Source organism: Petaurus breviceps, unplaced genomic scaffold (genome assembly GCF_028583685.1).
Source record: "Petaurus breviceps papuanus isolate PSGF00001 unplaced genomic scaffold, PetGlider_PUasm1.0 178, whole genome shotgun sequence".
In the NCBI taxonomy this organism is placed as follows: Eukaryota; Metazoa; Chordata; class Mammalia; order Diprotodontia; family Petauridae; genus Petaurus; species Petaurus breviceps.
This window is the reverse complement of record NW_027185777.1, coordinates 2,969,039-2,994,520: the sequence shown is the minus strand read 5'-3', so window position 1 is coordinate 2,994,520 and position 25,482 is coordinate 2,969,039. Positions and strand designations below refer to the sequence as shown.

At 38.3% G+C, this 25,482-nt stretch overlaps 1 protein-coding gene across 5 annotated transcripts in view; it reads left to right on the top strand.

The window, feature by feature from the left end:
• The window catches only part of CDK14 (cyclin dependent kinase 14), a 678,842-nt gene that overhangs the window by 278,207 nt on the left and 375,153 nt on the right, over positions 1–25,482 (top strand). For all 5 annotated transcript variants that reach the window (XM_069086180.1, XM_069086183.1, XM_069086182.1 and 2 more), the window contains one exon: positions 17,928–18,022. In XM_069086180.1, coding sequence (XP_068942281.1) covers positions 17,928–18,022 — 95 coding nt within the window. The remainder of the gene's footprint in view (positions 1–17,927; positions 18,023–25,482) is intronic.

The following is a 25,482-nucleotide window of genomic DNA, read 5'->3' as shown; positions in this document are numbered from 1 at the left end:
ACAATTCTCTATGGTTTATCACTTAAGTTATAGAATCTTAGTCTGTGGAAATCCCATACCTGCAAAGTCAGAGAGCCTAGATAATAGAGGGCATCTTCTATAAGCACTTGGGAAAATTTAAAATTCTGTGCACAATTAGATATCCTTGAAAGAAAGCACCCAGACTACTGAGACTAGGATACTATTGCACGAAACACAGAGATTTGATCTTCATGCATATTTTAAAAGAAAATTATTATTTGAAGATGAGAATATTTTTTTAAATTCTGAATTTACTTATTTCTGTTCATTCACATGAACGGGCTCTGTGTGTTTGTGTGTGTGGGGGGAGGTTGATTTATTAGGGACCCAAAGATTGTAGAAAAAGAAAAAGGCTTCATATGTACAAAAAGACTTATAGCAGATATTTTTGTGGTGGCAAAGGGCAGGAGACCAAGGTGGTGGTGCTCCATCAGTCGAGTAATGCTTGAACAGATTATGATACTATTGTGCTGTTAGAATTTATTAAAGGGATGTTTTTAGTATAACTTGGGAGGAGCTGTATGAACTGATAGAGAGTAAAGGGTACTGAACCAGGAAAATAATTTATATAATAACAACATTGTAAAGACAAGTCAAAAAGACTTAAGTCTTCCTAACTATGATTTCAGAGATACCTGAGACCTACTGCTGAACGATGCTACCCATATAGCCTTAGCAAGAGACTCTGGTCTCGAGATGTAGAATAAGCCAAACACTTTTGGACAAGGCCAATATGGGGCTTTGCTTTGTTTGATTATGCATGTTTGTTCCTAGTATTTAGTTTTGCTTTTTGACAGTGGGGGAGGAAAATGGGAGGGAGAGAAAATAGATTTTTGTTAAATGGAAAAAAAAATTAATTTTAAAACTGATTAGGGACTTCTTATTCCTAGTCACCCAAGCCTCATGTTTTCTGTCTCCTTGTTTCTCAGATATGCTAAGACCCCTTCCTACTGTAGGGTTCTCATTGGCAAGTTATCATTCTGATGTGCTGTGTATAGAGTCCGACGAGGCCTCTCATGGTAGGTAAGCAGTGCAGTGCATAGAGAAGAGGGTTTGGAATCAGGGAGATCTTCCCGAGTTCAGATCTGGTCTCAGACACTTAACTATCTGTGCGACTTAACCCTGTGTGCCTCAGTTTCCTCATCTGTAAAATGAGCTGGAGAAGGGAATGACAAACCACTCCAGTGTCTTTGCCAAGAAAGCCCCAGATGGGGTCGCAGAGGGCTGGAGACAACTGAAATGGCTGAGCAGAAAGGCTTTTCATGATGTAGTAGTCGTCCTTGGCTTAAAACACCACCTGGTCTCTTGCCACATTTACTCTCATTCATTGTACTCCTTCGGGGGCTCCTAGGTCACACACACACACACACACACACACACACACACACACACTCTTATTAGCACAGACCTCTCTCAAAACTCATATACTGCAACTCTCTGTCCTGAATTCCAGTGTTTGTCTCCTATCAGCAACCGTTACATCCAATCTCCTTTCATGTATTCAGGGATGAGTTTCCCAGCATATACTGATGTAGTTGGTACATCTTCATACTTCTTCTTCTTCTTCTTCTTCTTCTTTTTCTTTTTTGAGGGGGAAAGGCAGGGCAGTTGGGGTTAAGTGACTTGCCCAAGGTCACACAGCTAGTGTGTCAAGTGTCTGAGGCTGAATTTGAACTCAGGTCCTCCTGACTCCAGGACCGGTACTCTCATCCTCATGCTTCTTAAATAGGCCTGGGGAGCAAATGGTAGCAGTATATCCACAAAGCTTTTGGCTTACAGATATTCCTCCTTTGTTGCCATCTTCAGTATAATTGGTAATCCATCTGAAATTCAGAATCACATCTTTTCTAAAATGGCAGTTAACATGAAATCTTTTGCAGAAGCAGAGAGTCTTTGGGTGTGGAACCTGGCACATACTATCAGATTCAGTTGTTATGTCAGCTAGCTTTTTTAAGTTGCTTTTTCTTGTTTTAATTTTGCTGCTAGAAATTGCTTGTTGGCTAGAGAAAGGGAGATGGAGGGACCTGTTGGGGAGAAAAGGTGACATATAAACAAAAGAAGTCACAATGTGATTTGAAATTTAGAAGAAAATAAAATGTTATCTCCTGCTTTGGGATTCAAAAAGTCAGTGAAGAAATGGCAACTTAATTGACTAAATAGGGGGCAAATATATTCAGGGAAAGAAGAATCTTAATGTCTCTTCAGCGTGGGAGGTAAATGAGATATAATATCTAACTCCTATACTCCCAAGGTTGCAGATTCCTTCAGATAAACTGGAGACTTTGGCTGGTGGTCCCCCTGCCTTGCAGTTTAGGTGCGCTGGGGCCAAGACTACCCCTCAGAAGTGACAAACTCTAACATGGAGTTTGGATTTCTTTCAGATCTACACCAGTTGTTGCTGCCAACTGTTTTTGCTGTTTAGCTCTGTGCTTTCTGCCACAGAGAGGCTTGTGCTTGTCCAAGCCTACTCAAACACAAAACCAGAATTTTCACTGCTTTAAAAAAAAAAAAACAACCCAACACCTTTTTACTGCAGCAGCTAAGCCTAAGCAGATTTCGAGTACACTTTAAAAAAAAATCAGTTTAGAAACCTAAATTCCATATGTGTCTTTTCTCACCTTGTCTTTTAACATCTCCTTGGCTCCCTAGTCTTCTCTTCTCCTGGCATTATTAACCCTGAGTGTTCACTCGCTATCACACCCTTCCTCTGAGGCCTCGCTTTCTCTTCTCTCATTCTACTCCTTAAGGTACCCGAGCTGGCCAGAACTCTTCTCTCTCTCACCTTACCAATCTTTAATTTTCCTTCTGTCATTATAAGGCAGGACCTGTCAGGGAGTAAGAAAAAGGAAAAAAACCTTAGCTGACACAGCATCTCTTCATTTCTGGAGAGCCAAATGCTACATCTGTCTCCTATAAATCAAGGGAAGAGCTTTTCTTTCTTTTTTCTTTTCTGGGTAAGAAAAAAGGCGATATAATTTCTCCCCCACTTTTTTTTTGCCTGTCTCTGTCACAAACTTTGTTTCTTTTTAAAGGATTATATCTAGATTTAATTAAAGAACTTAGCCAGTTCCTCTTATTGGTATATTTTAGCCAGAAAGATTTCTTAAAGTTGGGGGAAAACATTAGCCAGGAAATTCAAACAAGAACATTGTGTGTTGGAAAGAACCATAGATTGCTAGTGTCTTTTTCATTCCCCAGAGGGTCCCAAGAACTTATTTTTAAAATTAATAATTAATTTTTATTCTGAACTTAAACACCGGTTTAGGAGGCTGACAAGGAACAGGTAGGAAGAGAACCAGGATAGAACAGTATCCGAAAAACCTATAGGTAAGAGAGTTTCCAGGAGAAGAGAGTGCATGCAAGAGGTCAAGTGGAGGGGCATTTGTATTTACATGCTAGACCAGAAAAAGGGTTGTCTATGAAATGGCAGGTCTCTAGTAGGCACAGCTGGCTTCTTTTTTTTACTTTGAATCTGCTTTATCCTTAGAGATGTATATATTTCCTTTCCCAGTTGAAGGCAAGGTCCTTGGGGAACTGCCTTCATTGTTCTGTCTCCCACACTTAGCACATAGTAGGCACTTTAAAATGCTGTTGAGTTGAGCAAATGAATGGGGAAGTCTGAGCTTGTGGATTCTAGTTTCTACTCTGCCACCAACCTGTCAGTTTACCTTGAGGAATTCCATTAATGTTTTTTGGGTCTCAGTATTTTCATCTTAAAAATGATTAGCTGCTGTTGTTCTGTGTGATCTCGTTGGTTCCTTCCAGCTCCGAAATGTTATTATTTTTTGAAGTAGATGAGTTTCATATTTGTTTACAAACTCACCAAGAAACTATGAATCTCATTTCTATTTCTTATGATTTTATGTTCTTAATAAGTATTTTACAACTGGAGAACCAAACCTGTATAGCATCTTGTAGACTGCCATCGCTCATGCCTGTGGGGTGGGATTTTTTTTTCCTCATTTTTATAAATGATCTATAGCAGTACTCTTTGGGAACCCTATGATTCCTATTACATAGTCCATTATGTGTTGTGACCTATTTATAATCCTTTTCTAAATAGAGAAGAGTAATATATTTTCACAGATATTATGTAATGATGAGTTATTACATTTTTGAGGTCATCTTAAGTGAAAACCATAGGATTGGAAAGAACTGTAGAGATCATTGAGTTTCACCTCCTGATTTCATAGATCAAGACACTGAGGCACATAAAAATTGAAAGACTTAACCTTAAGCTACATATTTATGTAATTAAAAAACCAAAAATGTATTTAACTAAAAGTATCTAATTTATACATAATGAATATGATTAAAAATGTTTTTGAACATCCTTAGTTTTTAAAATAGGCAGCTCAGTGACACATTGGGTAAAGCACTGTGCTTGGAATCAGGAAGACTCATCTTCATGAGTTCAAATCCAGCCTCAGACACTTACTAGCTGTGTGACCCTGGGCACATCACCCTGTTTGCCTCAGTTTCCTCATCTGTAAAAAGAGATGGAGAAGGAAAAGGCAAACCATTCCAGTATCTTTGTCAAAAACACCCCAAATGGGGGTGGATAGGTGGAGCAGTGAATGGCACTGGCCCTGGAGTCAGGAGGACCTGAGTTCAAATGTGGCCTCAGACACGTAACACTTACTAGCTATGTGACCTTGGGCAAGTCACTTAACCCCAATAGCGCTGCCTTCCCTGCTTCAAAAAGCAATAAATAAATAAAAAACACCCCAGCTTCATTCACAAAGCATAGGATGTGACAAACAACTCAACAACATCAATAAAAAAATTTAAAATACTATTTAAAGCATTCTGCTTTTTACTTAATCCCTTTCAATTTACTAAATGAAAATGTTGGTTTCTATTTATAATCAACTTTTAAATTGTTTAAATGGTTGTTCTGAAATCATTTTTCAGTCATGCCCGACTCTTTTTGAACCTATTTGCAGTTTTTGCAGCAATGATGCTGGAGTGGTTTGCCATTTCCTTCTCCAACTCATTTTACAGATGAAGAAACTGAGGCAAATAGGGTTAAGGGACTTGCCCAGGGTCACATGGCTATTAAGCATCTGAGGCTGGATTTGAACTCAGGAAGATGAGTCCAGTCCCTTTATCTGGTACTTCCTCCACTGTGCCACTTACCTGTCCTGCCTTATAAATGACCCATCTTAATTTAGTAGAGTCCGTTAGGTCTCTTGATTACGTACCAAAGACATTTTGAAGGGACCATTTGATGCCACTTTAAGTGGATGAGTGACATTTTCACCTCAATTAGCAAAAGCCACAGGAAAAACATATTTTGAAGAACATAATTAGACAAGTTTTGAAACTCTTAGAATTGTAGAATATTCTTTTCCCCAGAAATTTTTGAGTTTATATTGAGTCAGTTGATAATTCAGTTTTTCTGCCATCACTCTCAGCCATGTCACCTGGTCCCAGTAGCTGACATTATTCCATCCTTTAAGGTTTGCCTTGCTTTGTTTTTTTTATCTGTTGTCTCACTTGAGCCTTGAAACAGCCCTGTGAGATAACGACTGCATATACCAGCACCATTTTACAAATAAAGTAATAGAGGCTAACGGGTTGGGACTTGGAGGTGATCCCAGAGCCAGTAAGTCTCAGAGGTGAGATTTGAATCTCTGTATACCTGACCCCAAACCCAGCAGTCTATTAGCCCGCCATGTTGCCTCTCCCAAAGTACACTTGTATACCAGGATAATTTTGTAGTAGTGTCAGAATCACAGACTTTAAGAGTCAAAAAAGAGTTCAGGGACTGTGTCATCTAAACTAGACCTGAAAGGAATTTGCACTAGAACTTGATGTAAAGTCTAAAATTGTCTTGGAATGTCTGCTTGACAACCTCTAATGAGGGAGTCCTGAGGCTACCCCTTCCAGTTTGGGATAACTCTAATTCTAACGCTGAGCCTAATTTTATCCCTTTGTAACTTCTGCCTGGTCTTCCTGGTTCTGCCTTCTGCTACGAAACAGAAAAAAATTCAGTCCTTCCACCATGCTTCAGATAATCAGTCCTCAGTATCTTCTTCCCTGAGATAAACATCTTCGGTTCCCTCAACCAATCATCATATACCAAAGATTAACAGCCCTTCACTGTCTTCATTATCATCCCTGGTGTCTCTACCTTATTAAACTATGGTACACAGGAATGATTATAAGATCAGAGATGTGGTCTCGCTAGGGGGAGTATAGAAGAAGCATCGACCTCTTTGGGGGCAGCTGGGTGGCACAGTAGATAGAGTGCCAGGCCCGGAGTCAGAAAGACTCTTCTTCCTGAGTTCGAATCCAGCCTCAGACACTTATAACTGTATGACCCTATGCAAGTCACTTCACCCTGTTTGCCTCAGTTTCCTCATCTGTAAAATGACCTGGAGAAGGAAATGGAAAACTACTCCAGTATCCTGGCCAAGGAAACTCCAAATAGGGTCATGAAGAGTTGGACATGATTGAACAACAACAAACAAATGATAACATTTCTGCAGATTGTGATTAGAAGAGATTCTATTTTTGTTTTTCATGTAATGTGAACAGGAGCATTTTCACCCTCTTGTAATTGGACCCTCCAGTAATTATAAAAATTGCCTGTTTCTTTAGCCTTTGTGATTCTAGAGCCTAGAACCTTGCATTAGAGTTAGGGGATCTGGAGTCACGGTCTCAGGTTGGCTGCTGAAATGCTGTATTATTACATGTCACTTAAATTCCCTAGTGAACATTTACCAAGACTTTAATAATGGGTTGTTTGTGAGATTATGTACAGAAAAGTGGAATATTGAGGTAGAACCCATGGGTTCGGTTTTTCCTCTGCTGCAGAAAATAGGTCAGCTTTTTTGCTTGAAGAAACTGGGAACATTTTATAGAGGTCAATAATGTCCAGCTGTTAGTTGCTTATTCCTTGTGGGTCTATCTTGAAAAATGAACTTTTAAGAACAATCTTTAATATATTATTTATGATTAGGTGAATGTAGTCAAAATGAGCTCTTTTCATGGACCTTCTTTTCCAGCCAGCTTTGCACTTTGGACTTTACCTCTCATCCTTGAAATGTGGGAGGGATTTATACGTTTTTCTGCTTGTGCTCCTTGTAAGGCAAGAGGTAGTGGGTAGAAGTTACAGAAAACCAGATTTGGTCTTGACAAGAGGAAAATAAACAAACCATCCAACCTACATTAAAGCTATTAGGTGGAATATGAGCCTCAGAAGGTGGTGCTTTCTTTCTTACAGATACTCTTTTGGTAGAAGCTAAAAACACCCTTTCTTAAAGATGCTGTGTTTGGTGTTCATTTTCAGTAGTAATGTGGGTAGCTAGGTGGTACTGTGGATAGAGCTCTGAACCTGTAGACTGGAAGACCTGAGTTCAAATCCTGCCTCAGATACTTACTATGTGACCCTGGGTAATTAGCCTAACCTCTGTATGCCCTAGTTTTTTCATGTACAAAATGGAGACCTACCTCACAAGGATTTTGTTAGAATCAAATGAATTAATATATGTGAAAACATTTTGCAAACCTTAAAGTGCTATATAATTGCTAACTCTATTATTTTTTTATTAGATGACCTCTGAAGTTGCTTCTAACTCTTTAATTTCTATTATCCTCTGCTTGGAAAAGTTTTAACCTTAAAGTGCTATATAATTGCTAACTCTATTATTTTTTTATTAGATGACCTCTGAAGTTGCTTCCAACTCTTTAATTTCTATTATCCTCTGCTTGGAAAAGTTTTAAAAAATTCTCTGCAGTATTAAATGCTAAATGATATTCTTTTATCTAATGGGCTTTATTGGAGTCCCTGGATGAAATCTCTGAAACGGACACGATTCTGTTCTTTCCTGTTCTTGTTTTCAGAATACTTTTCACTTTCTTGTCACACCTTCTTGCTGTCCATTGCTCCAAGGCTTTGTTTGTAAGTATATGATGTGATTTGCCTTCCATCAATTACTAAATTATAAGATTTACAGCTGGAAGGGACCTTTGAGACCAGTGGCCAGTTCCCATCTGTCTTATTTGGGTCATATGTTTTGTTCTGACATGACATTCAATTATGACATGGTTATCATTTGAAACTCATATATTTTGTCACTGTCTCTCCTACTCAGTTCTCTGTAGTCATCAATCTCTTCAATTGTACTTCAGAACAAAATGACAATTTAAATATGTAAAATCTCCCACTGTCATTATACAATGGCTAAAACATTCAGTGAGTAAAAATAATGATGTTTTACTTACATTATAATTTTCTAGTATTTCTTCCATGTCTTGCAGATTCATTAAAACAAAACAAAACAAAACAAAACACCGCCACCAAGGTATTTTCTGTGGCATCTGATAGAGTTTTATTTTCCTTTTCTAAAAATCAAGGGCAAAGAAAAACGTAATGATGTTTCTGTGACATGCAGAAATATGTGACAGGCTGGCATCGTTTTTTTCTTCTCATAAGATTTTTGATTCTGGGAAAATCAATAATATTATTCTGTAGGAAGAAAAATGAAAATATTCTAATTCTGATCATGCTTATGGTCAGTGTGAGCTGACCATTGAGAAGAAGGACAAGTGAATGATGTTTGACTTGTTCTTTGAGGCCAATGGAGAGGACATAGATGGTACAGTAGGCTTTTAGCAACCTGAATAAATAAGTAAATATAGTTTAAATATGCATCCATTACTTGCCAATTCACCTTTGGGAACATTTATCAAGTGCCTATTCTGCTTAATCTACTAAAGATAAAAAGAAAAAAATGCATTGCAACCCTGGGCTTCAATGACTTTACATTCTCTTTGCCACTAGGAAAATTTCTAATTTTTCTTGATAAAAATGCTCCCAAATAAGCAGAAAAAAATAAATAGATAAATAGCTTTGTACTCCTTTCAAAAAGGACATTAGATATTCATCAGCTAGCAATGTGTGAACAAATGTTTGTGCGTGGATATAATGTTGAGTCGTTTCAATTGTGTCTGATTCTTCATGACCCTATTTGGGGTTTTCTTGGCAAAGACATTGGAGTAATTTGCCGTTTCCTTCTTCAGCTCATCTTATAGATGAGGAAACTCAAGCAAGCAGAGTGAAGTGATTTGCCCAGGGTCACACAGCTAGTTAGTGTCTTGAGACCAGATTTGAACTCAGGAAGATGAAGCCCCACACTCTATCCACTAAATATGCTTTTCCCACAAGAAAAAATGAGTATAAGAAACCTGGGAAGACAGTGAACTGACTGATGCAGAGGGAAGGAGACAGAACCAAAATAATGAACACAATGACTACAGTAAAGTAAATGAAAAGAATCCCTGAAGTAAGCTGGATTTTAATTATCGTGACCAAATTTGGCCCTTGCAGTCACATCTTCCTCTTTTCAGGGGATAGCTGGAGGGTTACATGTAAGTAGGTTTGTCTTGACTACATTTCTTTGTCATTCCCAAGAGAAGTAGCTAGGTAGATGGAAAAATTTAAAAAGTAGGTTAGGAACTTGCCAAACTCTGAGAGACCTTCTATTTTGAACTATCGTGAATGTCCATGCTTTTCTGATAGTAGCAGAAACTTTTGAACAAAAATGACTGGATTGCAGTCTTGATATTTTTCGAGAGGCATGATGGTGCAGTATTTCTACTATCACTGCCAAGTTATTGGAGTTAGGTTCTAGGCTGCAGAACTAAGTAACTACATCACCTTAGGCATGTCTGTCCATTTATCCATCTTTCTCTCTGGGCTGCAGTTTTCTTCTCAGTAAAATACAACATTGATAATAAACATTTATTCTTTGATTTAAAGTTTTCCAAGGAGAGGCCTCTGTGTATCTGCTCTCACTGTATCCTTACAACAGACAACCTTGTGGGATAGGTTTCCAAACGAGAAAGTTGAGAATTGAAATGAATTATTCAGGGTCACATATCTAGTAAGACTTTGAGGAAAGATGTGAACTTGGATCTTTTTTGATGCCCAAATCTTGTGCTCTGTATTTTTCCACTTAGCTGTTAGGCGGATTCATTCATTCATATATTTCTGAAGCACCTGAGTACTAACTCCTAGACACTAGAAGATATTTAAAGTTGAGATGAGACAATGCTTGTCCTCCTGAAGGTTACAGTGCAGTTATAATAGAAAATAATATGCAAGTACATTAGAGGAAAAAATGAAGTGTTATTATGGCATGGTGTTGAATAAAGACAAAGACCCCCTACCCCCCGTTCCTGGGGGATAAGGACTCACCACTTGACAAAAAACTTTTGGGAAAAGTGGAAGGCAGATTGATAGGCATTGAATTTAGACCAATGTCTCACACCAAACACCAAGATAAACTACAAATGGATATGTAACTTAGGTATAAAATGTAGCATAAGTAAATGACAAGAATAGCGAAAGGAGAGGGGGAGACTTCAGTCTTAGCATATGAGAGGATCACAGAAAATAAAATATACAATTTTGATTATATAAAATTGAAAAGCTTTTGTACAAACAAATTTAATATAGCTAAAATGAGAAGACAAGCCTGTAGCTAGGGGAAAAATCTTTGCAGAAAGTTTTTCCAACAAGGATATTTAGTAATTGATTTAAACTTTTTGGACTAAAAAGAATTCTCCAGTGAGTAATCAAAGGATATGAACAGACAGTTTTGAAAGAAAGAAATATAAGCTATCCATAACAATATGAAAATATGTTCCAAATAACTAATAATTAGAGAAATGGAAAGTAAAGCCAGTTTGAGATTCTACTTCATATCCCTTAGATTGACAAAGAAGAAAATGATGAAAGTTGAAGGGGCTGCTGGAAAATGGGTGCTTATTAGAGGCGCTATGAATTAGTCACTGTATGCAATTTGATACAGCTATATGACTGCTAGTCTTATACACTAAAGAGACAAAAGAAAGATGAAAAGGACCTGTGTGTACAGAAATGTTTATAGCAGCTCTTTTCATGGTAGCCCCAAACTGGAAGCTCAGGGGAGACCCACCTTTTGAGGGATGGCAAAATAAATTGTGGTACATGTGACCCCTCTCTTTTGATACAGAGGGAAGTGAGAAAAATTAGGAGAAAAACTCACTCAATGCTAATAACAATGTTGTAGAGAAAAACTTTGGAAGATTTTAGAACTTTGGTTAGTGCAACAGTATACCACCAACCCAAAGGACCAGAGATTGAATCATGTTTCCTACCTCTTTCTTTGTTGTTGTTATTTATCTTTTCAGTTGTCTCTGACTCTTTGTGACACCCCCCCCCCCCCCCCGTTTGGTGTTTTGTTTTGTTTTGCGAAGATGTCAGAGTGGTTTGCCATTTCCTGCTCCAGCTCATTTTACAGACTAGGAACTAAGGCAAACAGGGTTAAATGACTTGTCCAGGGTCACACAGCTAGTTAAGTGTCTGAGATTGGATTTGAAAACATGGAAGATGAGTCTTCCTGACTCCAGGTCCTGTGCTTTATGTAAGGTACCACGTACCAGCCTACCTCTTTCTTTTCAGAGAGAAGTAATTGACTTAAAATTGAGAATGAGAAATGTGTATTTGGTTATGGCCAATATGGAGATTTGTTTGCTAGACTCTCTGTTGTTGTTTTGAGGTTTTTTTTTTTTAAAGGTTTTTCATTTGCTGGGATAATGGGAAAGAGAGACAATTAAAAAAAGAATATTAAAGCTCTATATAAATGTAAAGTGGTATAATGAGATCAAATGAGATAATGGACCTAAAGCACTTTAGAAATTAAATGGAAGGAATGAATGAACAACAAAATCCATGCATAAGCTCCATGATAGAGACTTGTCAGGAGTGACTAACACTTTGCTTTGACATTTATGAGTAGAAATTCATATATTTAAATGAAAGTAGTTGTGTTGCAAATTTAACTGATTGCATTGCTATTCACTATTCAAAGTAAGTCATTTTTGAAAAAAATGAAGTTAGGTGAGGTCCATGCAGAAAGATTAGTACCATCCAGGTTGATGGAGAATTTATTGGAGTGACATTTGAATTAGGCTTCAAAGGCTAGATCAAGGTGGGCAACCAGCGGCCATGTGTCCATGTTTGGCCCAGCACAGGTTCCCCAACCATAGGCTAGGCAGTAGTTCACAAGTTGGCCAGGGTCAAAGGTGATATAGGGACTGTCTTGATTTAGAGAATAGTGTGAAGAACGGTACAGAGTGAGAGTGCAGTTTTTTTGTATCTAGGCATCATCTTAACTTCGGCATAGCAGGTATAGAGGAGACTAATAGGAGAGAAAGATGAAAAGGGAGAATATTGCATTATGGTAGGATACTTAAAGACATGAATTTTAATTTTACTTATAAGTAGTAGGAAGTACTTTAAACATTCATGACCAGGTATATTGGTCTGAAAGATCATTCTGGCAGTAGCAGTAGACTAAGAATGGTAATTAGGGTTGGATCAAGAGTGGTAGAAAGGTAGAAAGAACTGTTGGGTATTTTGAAATACCCAGTGGACATGGAGAAGAAGGGGTGCATGTGAGAAACTAGAGTGGTGGAATTGGCATGTTTTCTTAACCTATTGATATGAGGTGAGAAGAAGGGTGAAGTTAAATAAGGCACCCATTGATTACCCAAGCAACAAGCATTTAGCTAGGGTTTATTATGTGCGGTGCCAAAGGCAAAGAAAGAATCCTTCCTTAAGGTGCTCACATTCTTATCTGTGACTGCATACAGAATCTGCTCCAGTCAGGGTCTGCACTGGGTATGAAGAAGGGAAGAAAAACTTTTGGGATAGTAACAATGGAGAAGACACAGGACAGGCCTGAGGCAGGAATGGAGAGAGAGAAAAAGTGGGACCAAATGGCCTTCTAAGTGGTATGAAAGAAGATCCTTGTAAGAGTAGCTGTTAAAAATGTCTTGTGGTAGAGGAGAGTTATATATACTAAAATTCATTTTAATGAGGGTCAGTTTTTTTTTATCCTTTACATAAAGGTAAGCAATTATATTCAATTTAATTCAATTCAATAAATTTTTATTAAGCCCCTAGTATGTGTCAGGCATTGTGCTAAACTCTCTATATACAAATAAGAAAAAAATTATGATCCTTGACCTCAGTGAGCTTATAATCTAATGGTATAATGCTATACACAAATGGAAGATAAAAGGCTCATGGTGGGGTGAGGAACTGGAAGAGGACACCAGGGAGTATAAAGGAAAGCTTTGCATAGAGTGCAGTCCCCCTTCCCCCCCCCCCCCCCCGCCCAAATCTGGGGCAGCTAGGTAGGTACAGTAGATTGAGTGCCAAGCCTAGAGTCAGGAAAGACTCATCTTCCTTAGTTTAAATCTGCACTCAGACATTTACTAGCTGTGTGACCCTGGGAAAGTCACTTAACCCTGTTTGCCTCAGTTTCCTCATTTGTAAAATGAGCTGGAGAAGGAGATGGCAACTGTTTCAGTATCTCTGCCAAGAAAACCTCAAAAGCTGTAACAAAGAGTCAGACACAATTGAATAGCAGCAGCTTCCTCCTATCAGAGGGGAGAGGAGGCTGAGGGAGTTGGGCAGGTGTTGAGTAGTCCAAGACTGAGTTAAACTGCATGATAGGGGATTTTAGTGATCACTTTCTCCTGGGGGCGCATCTTATTCATGGAGTTCAAAGAAAGCAGAGTTGCAGATGCCAAATGGAGAGGGAGCTGATATTATTGTTACTTTTCTTTCAAGTCCAGTCAGAAATGATTTCAAGTTTTTCTTCCTGCAATGATTTGAGGGTGGTTCCCTAAATAGAAATGGCTTCTTCAGCTTGACTACCAGGCTGAGGGAAGTCACCAGATGCACACAGGTCCAGTTTGCAGCAACCCAATGCCAGCAGTATCCTGGGATTTATTTGTCTTTTCTAAGAGTTTTTGTACTGGATTGACATTAATATTTGAAACCCAAAGCAATAGTATTGATCCCAAACCCTAATTACCAGTCTCTTACATAATGTTCTATTAGAACTTTTCAAAACTCACCAGGGAAATGAATTAAAAATGCTAACCATCTGTTTACCTAAAATTTCATGGCAGGTCTAAAAGTGCTGGAAAATTAATACTGCATAATTTGCATTCAGTATAAACAACAAAAGTGACTTTTGCGTGCATATCTGATACTGTTATGATTGCTTTAAATATTATTTTGACAGTATTTGTCTTGAAGAGGCAAACATGCTTCTAAGTGATAATCATTGGACCGACTTGGCAGTCCACTGGAGACTGACTTGCATTGAGATCAGCAGGAGATGAAATCGCTGGCTCCCTCCTTACTGAGCTCCAATGGCAGCTGCTTTGGCAGCTTCAAAGTCAGTCAGGTCTGTCACATACTCTGATGTTGATAGATTTTTCTGGGCTGTTTTCTGCCCTTGAGTGCCATTTTCCTGGTGTCAGCTTTTAAATTAGTGGCTTCATCCATTTCTGATGAAGAATGCATTCTGTTAATCTCAAAGGAAATGGGCACTCTTTCAGATCCCAATATGGCCCTGTGTGTGTATTTGTGTGTGCAGATGCATGCACAGATATCTTCCAAAACCTAAAATCTATGTTTAAATACGCGATTTAACTGAGGAATCTGGAAGAAAAATCATAGCCTTGGACATTTCATTTCTCGAGCACCAGCATTATAACAAAAGAGAAATACGTTGTATTTACCATATGTTGGTTCTTTTATTATTGGCTCTCACCCCTCTCATCTTCCCACCCCTTTCTACCTGCTATCTTCTACGATAAATGGTGGTAGAAAGTAATTTTCAAGAAATAGCAGGGTTAACCTAGTCTTTATGTACTCTGGGAGATGTTGGTTATGAAGACAAACCTTTTAGAGATAAGTGGTGAGGGTAGAGAGGTGATCATTGGGAAAAAAGAAGCCAGTGATAAAGAGTTCTGAACGTGGGGTGATCTTTGCTACCCTAACCAATAGCAAATGGGCTTCACTACAGAATTCATCCTGAGGTCATAGATAACGTGCATTGCCATTTTTGACTTGACCACAAAGATGTTCTGTGAAAAAGTATATTTATGAATCTGTATCATCAGGCTGGGGATATCCGTCATGTTATTTGTTAACTTTTCCATTAGAGAATCAGAAGCTTTCAGAGTTGGACTGAGACCTCAAAGGGCAATCTAGTTCCTTCTCTTATTCTTCTTTGCAAACTAATATTGTTCAAGGCCTTAGATGGTTGTGGAAGAAAAGAATCTTAACCTCCAGGAAAAAGGCCCTTAGTTTTTAAAGGGGATGTCACGAATTCTGATGATGATTTCCATGCAGGAAAACCTTGGCAGCACTGACAGCCCTTTCTTCATAGGGCACCTTTGAATTTTGTCCCCTCATTACTGTCTGAGCTGTGGTCTGAGGAGCCCTTGGCTGCTTGTAAACCCTCCTTGGTGAAGGGCTATGAATACCTTTAATAATGGAAGGAAACAAGGCTGAATAATTATGGGAATGAACAATGCTAAGTGAATTAAGCTGACATTGAGGATTTTTCCTTCTTTCAAGTTGTCATATGTTTTGCTTTCATTATATTACTATGCATAGTTTTCTGACTATCTGTATTAAGGTATCATCCTTGGTTGAAACACACATGTAAATGCGTTCATTAAAATGTTTTGGCTGAGTACAAAATTATAATTATATAATTATATTTTAAATCATATTTATATATTAAAATTAGATAAAATATCTTAAGCTCCTAAGAATCAATGATCTTTTTACAGCTTCAGTAATTCAGCTTTTACATTGGAATTTTAGATTCTCCAGTGGGTTTTATGGATTTATTTTTTTTCTCCCTTTTGCATTTGGAAATAATACTTCTGATACATAGAATTATAGATTCACAAGCAACTTTAGAGATTCTCTGGTCCAACCACACTATTTTACAGATGAAGAAGTAAAGGCTGAGAGAGGTTGACTTAATTGCCCAAAGAGTACTAGGGGGCAGAATTAGGGCTCCTATCAGTATATAAGGCTGCCTTCTTTTCAACAGGAGCTTCCTTTGAATGGTTTCCAGGTGGAGCTCCTTAGACTCTCATAATCTTCCTTGGGACTAAAGCTGTTTATTTGAGAGGTGCCTTCTTGTGATTAAGCATGCAGTCTGTAGAACAGGAGAAATTAACTCATATAGATAGAAATTGACTCTAAAACCTTGGCTTTGGTCCAGTGATCGTTTATTTACACACATACTACTTTCATATTGGAAATCAATTTTAAGTTGTGAGAGATTAGTTGATCTCATTTTTCTTTTCCTTTGAATTTAAGAGATTGTAAGTCAGCGCCTTCTCCAAACTGTGTGGTCTTGTTACCATTTAACACTTTCCCAGGAATCCTCACCAGTGTATAAATCGTAGACAGACTCCAGAGATGGGCTTGTTTGTTTTACTCCCCTGAAATTTTCTGTTCCTCCACGAAGGGGAAAAATGTGAAGATGAGTAGTAGCCTCGCTAAAATAAATATTGCAGCCAGAAGCAGCTCCTAGATTTTACCCTTGAAATGCTTAATGCCATAGAAGGTGGGAGGAATTCTGTTTAGTTTTATCCTTTTGTCTAGTTTTCTCTTTTATGGATGCTGGTGACAAAAAGAAGGAACTTCTTGTTTACACCACTCTTTGAAGAAGCAAAGAATCAGAAGGAAAGTGGTCCCTGTTAATTGAGAAGTATCCAAACAGACTAGTATTTCAACAATGGAGAAAAGTATTGTCTTATAAGAAATGATGCCTGGAAAGAGAAACCAGGGAAGAGTTGAATGAACTGATTTAGAGAGAAATAAACAGAACAAGGACAATAATTTATATAGTAACAGCAGTAACATAAAAGAAAACAAGATGGAAGGACTTCAGAGCACTAATCAATATAGCAACCATTTGGGATTTAAAGAACAGATGGAGAAGCATTTTAGCTAAGAGGTGAACTGCAGATATGGAATTAGACATAGTTTTCAGACGTGGGCAATGTGTGGACTTGGTTTGTTTGATTGTTCTTACTTATTAGAAGGGAGAATTGTGTTGCAGGGGATAGGGTGGGGAGTGTCATTGGAAAGTGACTAATGTATTTGAAAAGAACATTTCTATTTTTAAAAAGCATTCTTCAAATTAATGATCACTATAAGAATATAGCAAATGTACTTTCAGAATTTTTCTGTCTATGTAAGTTCTTTCTATCCTTCGTATGCATTTTGCCCTTTACAAAGAAACAAATAAATATACTCTAACTTGGTTCGGCAAAAGTTTGATTAATATATAAGCACCTGAGCTCACAAATTTTTTGGGAAGTGTGTTTGATTTTAAAATGGCGACTTGTGCTTGGCCTTGTGACTTGGCCTATGGGTGAGGAAGGCCTAAGGCCAAGTTGTTCAATTCTCTGTGCCCCCTAGGCAATGCCAAGACAAGGGTTCTTAGCCTTTTTTCTGCCATGGACTCCTGTTGCAATTCAGTGAGGCATCTGAACCCTTCTCAGAATGTGTTCCAAATATTAAAGGAAATGCTGATTTTTAGTAAGAGGCTAGTGAATATAAAGATATATTTTTTCCCATCCAAATTCAAACTTTCTGAACCTATTCACAGATAAACCTCTAGATTACTGATTAAGAACTCCCACTCTAAGACTTTTAAGTAGAAGAGGAAGTGCTGATCCTCCTTGGTAGAGGGAGTTTCCTTATACCAGTGAAATCAGATTTGATCCAAAATACTGTTGTTTTTTTTTTTTTTTGGCACATTACTGTGTATGTGTGTCTAACATATGACCTAACACTGAAATTTTCCTAGAAATCAAGTTATTCAGTTCCTGTTCCTTTTGGAGATTGGTTTCTTCTTGACTTACAGAGATACACTTATTAGCCTAATTGATTGATTAATCCGTGAATAAACAAACCCAAACCTTTGTGAAGCATGTAAACTTGTCATTGCCTATACCTTTTCTAGACATGGTTTTTGTAAGGTAATTTTGTCTTTTTTATCCATTTTGTTTTGCAGCTTCTCTGTTAAAAGGACTAAAGCATGCCAATATAGTATTACTTCATGACATCATCCATACCAAGGAGACATTGACACTTGTGTTTGAATATGTGGTAAGTAAAAGAAATTCGGCCCCAAATGTTGAAAGACATTCTTAAAGCAACAGAGGCTTTCTTTCCAAGATTGTTGTTATAAAAGGTATGTGTGCTTTGGTAGACATTATATGAGATACTTGAATGATAAGTATCTTGTAGGTAAATTCTCTGTCCTCAATAGACAGTCAGATATGGAGAATCAGTGAAATGGCATGGAGATAGAAAAATGGAGTATAGTTTCATATGCCAATGACATCAAAGAAAGACATAAAAAGTACTCTTCCTTCCCAGGACTTAGCAGTTGTTTCTTTGATTAGGAAGCAGTGCAAAGACAAAAGTTTAGTACTTAAAATTTAGACTTCATGAATTTTTTTTCCTGACTTAGTATTTCAGCTGCTAATTAAGATTTCCAGTTTGTGTAGTACACAATGCAATGAACTTATTTTGTTCAGGAGTATTACTTCCCAAAGACGTAGACTTGAACTCTTAATTAATCTTTCTATGTTTTCTGTAGACAAACATATGGTATTTGTGTAGAAGTACTTCAGCATTTAGCTGTGGAATCATGCAATGTAACCATGATAATTAACATCCCCTTCCTCACAGATGGATTTGAGAGCATGTAATTTCAAAGATAAAAGTGACTTCTGTGGAGGTTTTACTTTACATGAATAGCTGTTGGTATTGTGAATGCTTTGAGACCTGGCATTTTATTCACGCCTACTACTTTTTCTTAAAAGTAAAATAGTTTTTCAGTTTACCTAAAAATATGCAATAGAATGAATATTTGTAACATGATTTATCTGGATAATGTACGCGTCTGTCATTTGGAAACTGTCACATGGAAAAGACATTCATCTTGTCTATTTACATATAAATGAAACATTTGAATAATATGATAATGTGACTACCAGACTAGTAAGGAGTATATGCATTTACAACTTGCTCTCCAGAATGGAAGTATATTCACATAGCAATGAAAATCTAATTTCTTTCGCTTAATTGATGATTCCAGTGTCAATAACACATTAAACTGATTTAGCATCGGAAATTCCCGATAACGTGCTTTTTTTCAAACAGATAATGTTTTTCCTTTATATACATTTCAAGTAAATCCAGTCTTTTGTAGTAATTTGGATACAGTGCCACAATGTTTCATAGAGAAGAGCTGGAAGATTTAAAATAACTTTTCCTATGTGTATTCACTTCCCAATTTGATTATTAAATTAAAAGAAAATAGAGACCAAATCCTAGAATGGGTTTTTTTTTTTCTGCAGTTGAACTTAAAAATGCATATAAGACTCCATCTTCCAAATATTTTTTTTTTAAAGCAATGGAGGTTAAGTAATTTGCTTAAGGTAACACGGCCAGGTGTTTCTGGGTGGGTGCTAAGCGTCTGAGCCTGGGATTCGATCCCCAGGTCATCCCGACACTGGAGCTGGTGCTCTTACTCTCTGTGCTACCTGGCCGCCCCTCTCCAAATATTTTTTAAAAATTCATTTTAAAACTAATGACTTAAGAATTACCTTTTCTTATTCTGACTAACCAGCCCTGCTCCCTCATGCCCTGACTCCAAGTGCCTGAAATTTAGCCCATTTGAGGTTTATTAAGGTTAGTAAGTATCTTGTTTAAGAAATAGGAACATCGCAAGATGGCGGAGTAGAAGCACGACCTTCCCGCAGCAACACCAGCTTCCACCCTCCCCAATCCATGTAAAAAGGGTACTCTAAACAAACTCTGGAGCTGCGGAACCCACAAAATGACACAGAGTAGCTAACCTCCCGCTGAGGACAGCCCGGCAGGCCGGCAGGAATCGGCCTGCCAGCACAGTGCTCTGGGAGCCTAGCCCAGCCCCACACGGAGGCTTTAGCCCCAGGGCAGGCCTGACCAGCCGCCAGCCAGAGGGACTCCAGATCAGTAGCAGCTGTGGCTGTTTCCAGATTTATCAATACATAGATGCGAAGGACAAGGTGAGAGGCCAGTGCAGTCTGGACTTTGGGACCCAGGAAGTGGGAGTGCGTGGCTTTTACCCCCGGAGCCAGAAACAGCTGAGACGCCAGCACAGCCAGCCAGCGCCACGTGGCGGCTTTAGCTCCTGGCCTGCAGAGTGTAGGGGGACCAAGCACCAGTCTGAGGGGTAATCGCTCTTGCTTTAACCTGCTTGGATCTGGATTACAGTCTAGGGTGGAGGTCCTGGGGTGTGTGTCCAGCTTGCCAGAGCCTGTGGAGACCTCAGAGAGGGCACCCATCTAATACCTCCGGCAGCTGAGAAAACCCCAGCGTTTGGGACGAAAACTCCCCTGTCTGGTGGCAGAGTCCTACTGTGGCAAAAAGCCCAAAAGTCAAATCATTGAGTGGCAAAATGAGCAGGCAAAGGAAACAAAGCAGACAGAAGATTCCAACATTACACTCCTATTTTGGGGATAAGAAGGAGCAAGGCATGGAAATCAGTGAAGTCAGAACTCCTGCACCAAAAGCTTCAAAGGAAAATACAAGCTGGTTACAGGCCATAGAGGACCTTAAGAAGCAGATAAGAGAAGTGGAGGAAAAATTGGGAAGAGAAATGAGAACAATGCAAGAAAATTATGAAATGAGAGTCAACAGCCTGACTGAAGAAAATAATACCTTAAAGAGATAATTTAAAAATTACTGGACTGCCTGAGAGCCATGACCAAAGTAAGAGCCTGGAAAGCATCCTCCAGGAAGTTCTCAAAGAAAACTGCCCTGATGTTTTAGAACCAGAGGGCAAAATAGAGGTTGAAAGAATTCACCGATCACCTCCTGAAAAAGATCCCAAAAAGAAAACTAGGAATATTATAGCCAGGTTCCGGAATTCCCACATTAAGGAGAGAATATTACAAGCAGCCAGGAACAAACAATTTGAATATTGTGGAAACACAATCAGGATAATGCAGGATCTGGCAGCTTCTACACTGAGGGATCGAAGGGCCTGGAATGTGATATTCCGGAGGTCAAGGGAGCTGGGATTAAAACCAAGAGTCACCTACCCAGCAAAACTGAGTATCATGTTTCAGGGGAAAATATGGTCATTCAGTGGAATACAGGACTTTCAAGAATTCTTGCTGAAAAAAACCAGAGTTGAATAGAAAATTTGACATTCAGATACAAGAAGCAAGAGAAGCATGAGAAGGTAAACAGGGAAAAGAAATCATAAGGAACTTATCAAAGTTGAACTATTTTTTTTTGAAGCAATCGGGGTTGAGTGGCTTGTTCGGGGTTGCATGGCCAGTTATTGTTTCTGGGTGTGGTGCTGGGTGTCTGGGCCCGGATTTGATCCGGGACGTCCCGGCACTGGAGCCGGTGCTCTTGCTCGCTGAGCCACCTGGCCAAAGTTGAACTATTAACATTCCTACATGGAAAAACAATAATTGTAACCTATGAAACTTTTCTCAGTAGTTGAAGGGATTAGAAATATATATATATATATGTCTTTATATGAGGTTATGCGGGCATATGAATACATATGTGAATGTGTGTATATACGTTTACAGGTATACATAGATAGAGGGCATGGGACCAATTTAACAGGAAGGGATGATACTTAAAAGGTGAAATTAAGAGGTGAGAGGAATATAATGAGAGGAGATGGGGAGAGACAGATTGGGGCAAACTATCTCATACTGAAGAGCCAAGGGAAAATGGTTACAATGGAGGGGAAGAATAGGAAGGAAAAAGGGAATGGGTCAACCTTATTCCCATTGAATCTGGCTTGAGGAGGGAGTGAAATACACACTAAATAGGGGATTTCACCCTCCAGGAGAATAGGGGGGGAAGAGGATGAGAGGGGGGATGATGGAAGGGAGGGCAGGCTGGGGGGGGAGGGAAGTTGGAAGCACCCACTTTGGAAAAGGGACAGGATCAAAGTAGAGAATAGAACAAGTGGGAGGTGGGATAGGAGGGAGGGAAAAATAGTCAGTCTTTTACAATACATCTACTATGTTATTGTTTTGCATTAGCCACACATGTACAACCTATATTGAACTGCTTATCTTCCCAGTGGGGGTGGGTGGCAGGGGGGGAAGGGAATGAATCTGGAATTGAAAGTTTTAAAATCAAATATTCAAATATATATATATGTATGTGTGTGTGTGTATTTACACTATTATTAATACCATCTTACATGTAATTAAGAAAAAAGATATACAGGCACTGAGGCATAGAGATCCACTGGAAAAGTTGAAACGGGTATGGGAGAAAATATGGGAGTGAGCAGATTGGAGGTAGGGATATCCTGTGGGACTGCTGTTTTGGGGGGATGGGTGGGGGAAAAACGGGGAGAAAATTTGTAACTCAAAATCTGGCGGAAACGAATGATGTAAATCAACAGTTAATAAAGCATTTAAATAAAAAAAAAAAGGAATAGGAACATCTCCAGTATCTATGGGATTTGTAGTTTAGGCTTAATCAGAAAACTTTGAGTATCTAGCTATGATTTGGCACCAGGGGAGTAGAGGAAGTGGGAAGATGCCAAAGACAAGTTGCCAGCTGTGTGCCCAGGAAGGGCAGAGGAAACTCCCCTTTCCTTCATTTACATTCATGTTCTGTAAGTCTTCCTGCTCCCAGTTCCCAGAACTCAAATGCTTAATGTTGGAACCATAGTTGAACTATGTTATGGATTAAATAGGCTTTTGTGTACTAGCTTGGAAACCCATTCCCTATTTTGTAACATTGCTTTAGTGGAGAAATTTATTTCAGGTCCCCTCACCACTCACCACCTCCTTCCAACAAAAACAAACCTTACAAATCATTGGAACATCACGTATTTCTAGGTTGTAGACTACCAGCCTACTGAAATGGCACTTTACAATTGTTTTTAAAGAAAATGCTTTTATGAGATATCCCACAAGTCTTAGTGTCGTTTAAGATTTAATGAGCTTAAAAAACTCCAGTAAGATTTTTTTTTTTTTTGGAGGGCAATTGGGGTTAAGTGACTTGCCCAAAATCACAGGGCTAGTAATTATGTCAAGTGTCTGAGGCTGGATTTGAACTCTGGTCCTCCTAACTCCAGGGCCAGTGCTCTATTCACTGCGCCATCTAGCCACCCTCCTCCAGTAAGATTTTTAGGGATAACTTGTACGAATCTTGCATTTGGAGTATTTTGTAGCTTTTCTAATGTCCACCAGCTTAGTCAAAGAATAAAAACTTAACTTTATTTTTTTCTTTTTTAAATTAATATTTTTTTTAATTACATGTAAAACATTTTAAAAAATGTATTAAAAATTTTTGCAGTCCAAAGCAATTTGATATAGATTATAAATGTGCAATCATGCAGAACATGTTTCTGTATTAGTCATATTGTGAAAGAAGACACAAACCAAAAGGAAAAAAAATATGAAAAAAATCAAAGAAAGTAAAAAATAGCATGCTTTGATCTGTGTTCAGAAGCCATCAGTTCTTTCTCCGGATGTGGATAGCATTTTCCACTATAAGACCAGTGGAATTGTCTTGGATCATTGTGTTGCTGAGAATTGCTAACTCATTCATAGGCAGACATTGAGCAATATTGCTTATTGTAGACAGTGTTCTCCTGATTCTTTTCACTTTAGTTTGCATCAGTTCATGTGAGTCTTTCCAAGTTTTTCTGAATCAATCTGCTTGTCATTTATTATAGCATAATAGTATTCCATCACAATCATATACCACAACTTGTTCAGCTGTTCCCCAGTTGATGGGTATCCTCTCAAAGTTCAGTTCTTTGCCATCACAAAAAGGGCTGCCATAAATATTTTTGTACAAATAGGTCTTTTGTTCTCCCCTCTTCCTGTCCCAACACCCCCCCCCTCCCCCCGGTTTACGAAATTCTCTTTGGGATACAGACCTAATAGTAGTATTGCTAGGTCAAAGGTTATGCACAGTATTATATCCTTTGGACATAAAAACTTAACTTTAAAGAAAATACATTTAAATTCTTTATATAACAATAAAATGGTATTTCCATTTAATTTTACTTGTCTGTGATGCTAACTAAATCAGGAAAATCCTATCTATTTTTGAAGCATTTCAGTTCAGCAAACATTTATTCACTGGCTACCAGATTCTTGTAGATACAAAAACAAAAATGTGGCAGTCTTTGCCCTCACAGGGCTAATAATCTGCAGGAAATATAGCATGTGCACAGGTGTGTACACACAGTAATGTCACAGTTTGAAATGTTTCCTTCTCAGATTTTTCTTGAACCATGTCACTCTTTTTGTTAAAATTTGGAGTGAGGTGTGAGAAGAGAGAGAAGCAATTGGTCCCATCTGAAAAGATGATGTTCTCAAGGACCTTTTCATTGACCTTACATTATACATGTGGAATTTGAGCTACCTATGGGCTCATGTCATGCACAAATGCAAAAGTATTGCTTTTCCTTGTTTAGAAGAGAACCTCTAACTTGATGACTGTCATATTTATGCTAATAATTATCATAGACTTTGTTTAAAAAGAAAATAAAAGCATTCTGCAAGCCAAAGTAATTAAATAGATGATGAGCAATTAGAAATCTGAAAGGCTTGGAAAATAGTGTCTTATGGCCATGAGCAAAATGATGATTCAGCAAAGAAACTGAATAGTGATAGAAACCTTTTAGATGGTTCTTAAGTTCAATTCCAAGCTTCTGCAAAATACAGTATAATTTCCTTTTTTATTTATATAAACTGTTTTTGTTTTCTTTTGTTTTTATGATACAGGGATTTTTGGACATACCACTCATGCCCATAAAATTGAACTTTCCATGATAGGAAAGATAAAAAGGTTATGCAAATCTAACTGACAGTAAGTGGTCTCATCTCAGAGTATATGCAACATCCTGTACTTGTATTCTCCACCTGTGTTCTGCAAAAAAAAAAAAAAAAAGGAGTGAAAGGTACCACTTAAATTCACTTAGTACATCTCAGAGTAAATCCAGGTGCTTTATTGAGGCAATCTGGGAACAGGAGTGCCTTGAACATGTTAGCAAATACAGCAATCTCTCCACTTGGCTGTGCTTCATCATAAATTGTAAGCTTTGTGAGGGCAGGAACTTGATCTTTGTATCTTGTAGTGAACATTTATTATATACCTAGCTCTTTGCTAAGCCCTGGAGATACAGGTGCTTAATAATAAGTACTGTATGAATTGAAATGAATTTAATAGAACTCCATCAGGAATTTCTTCTACATTGGTCTGAAATGGTGACCTACTTTCACCAAATATATACACACATATGTATGTGTGCATATGTATGTACACACATGCACACACACACATAGATATCTATTTATAAACTGAAGTAGAGATAGAGAGAATACCTCAGATTGTTCTACTCTCAGCATACACTGAGTTGGGCAGTTTCATATCTACTTAATCTGAACATTATGCCTTCTTCTTTCCTTCCTTCCTTCCTTCCTTCCTTCCTTCCTTCCTTCCTTCCTTCCTTCCTTCCTTCCTTCCTTCCTTCCTTCCTTCCTTCCTTCCTTCCTTCCTTCCTTCCTTCT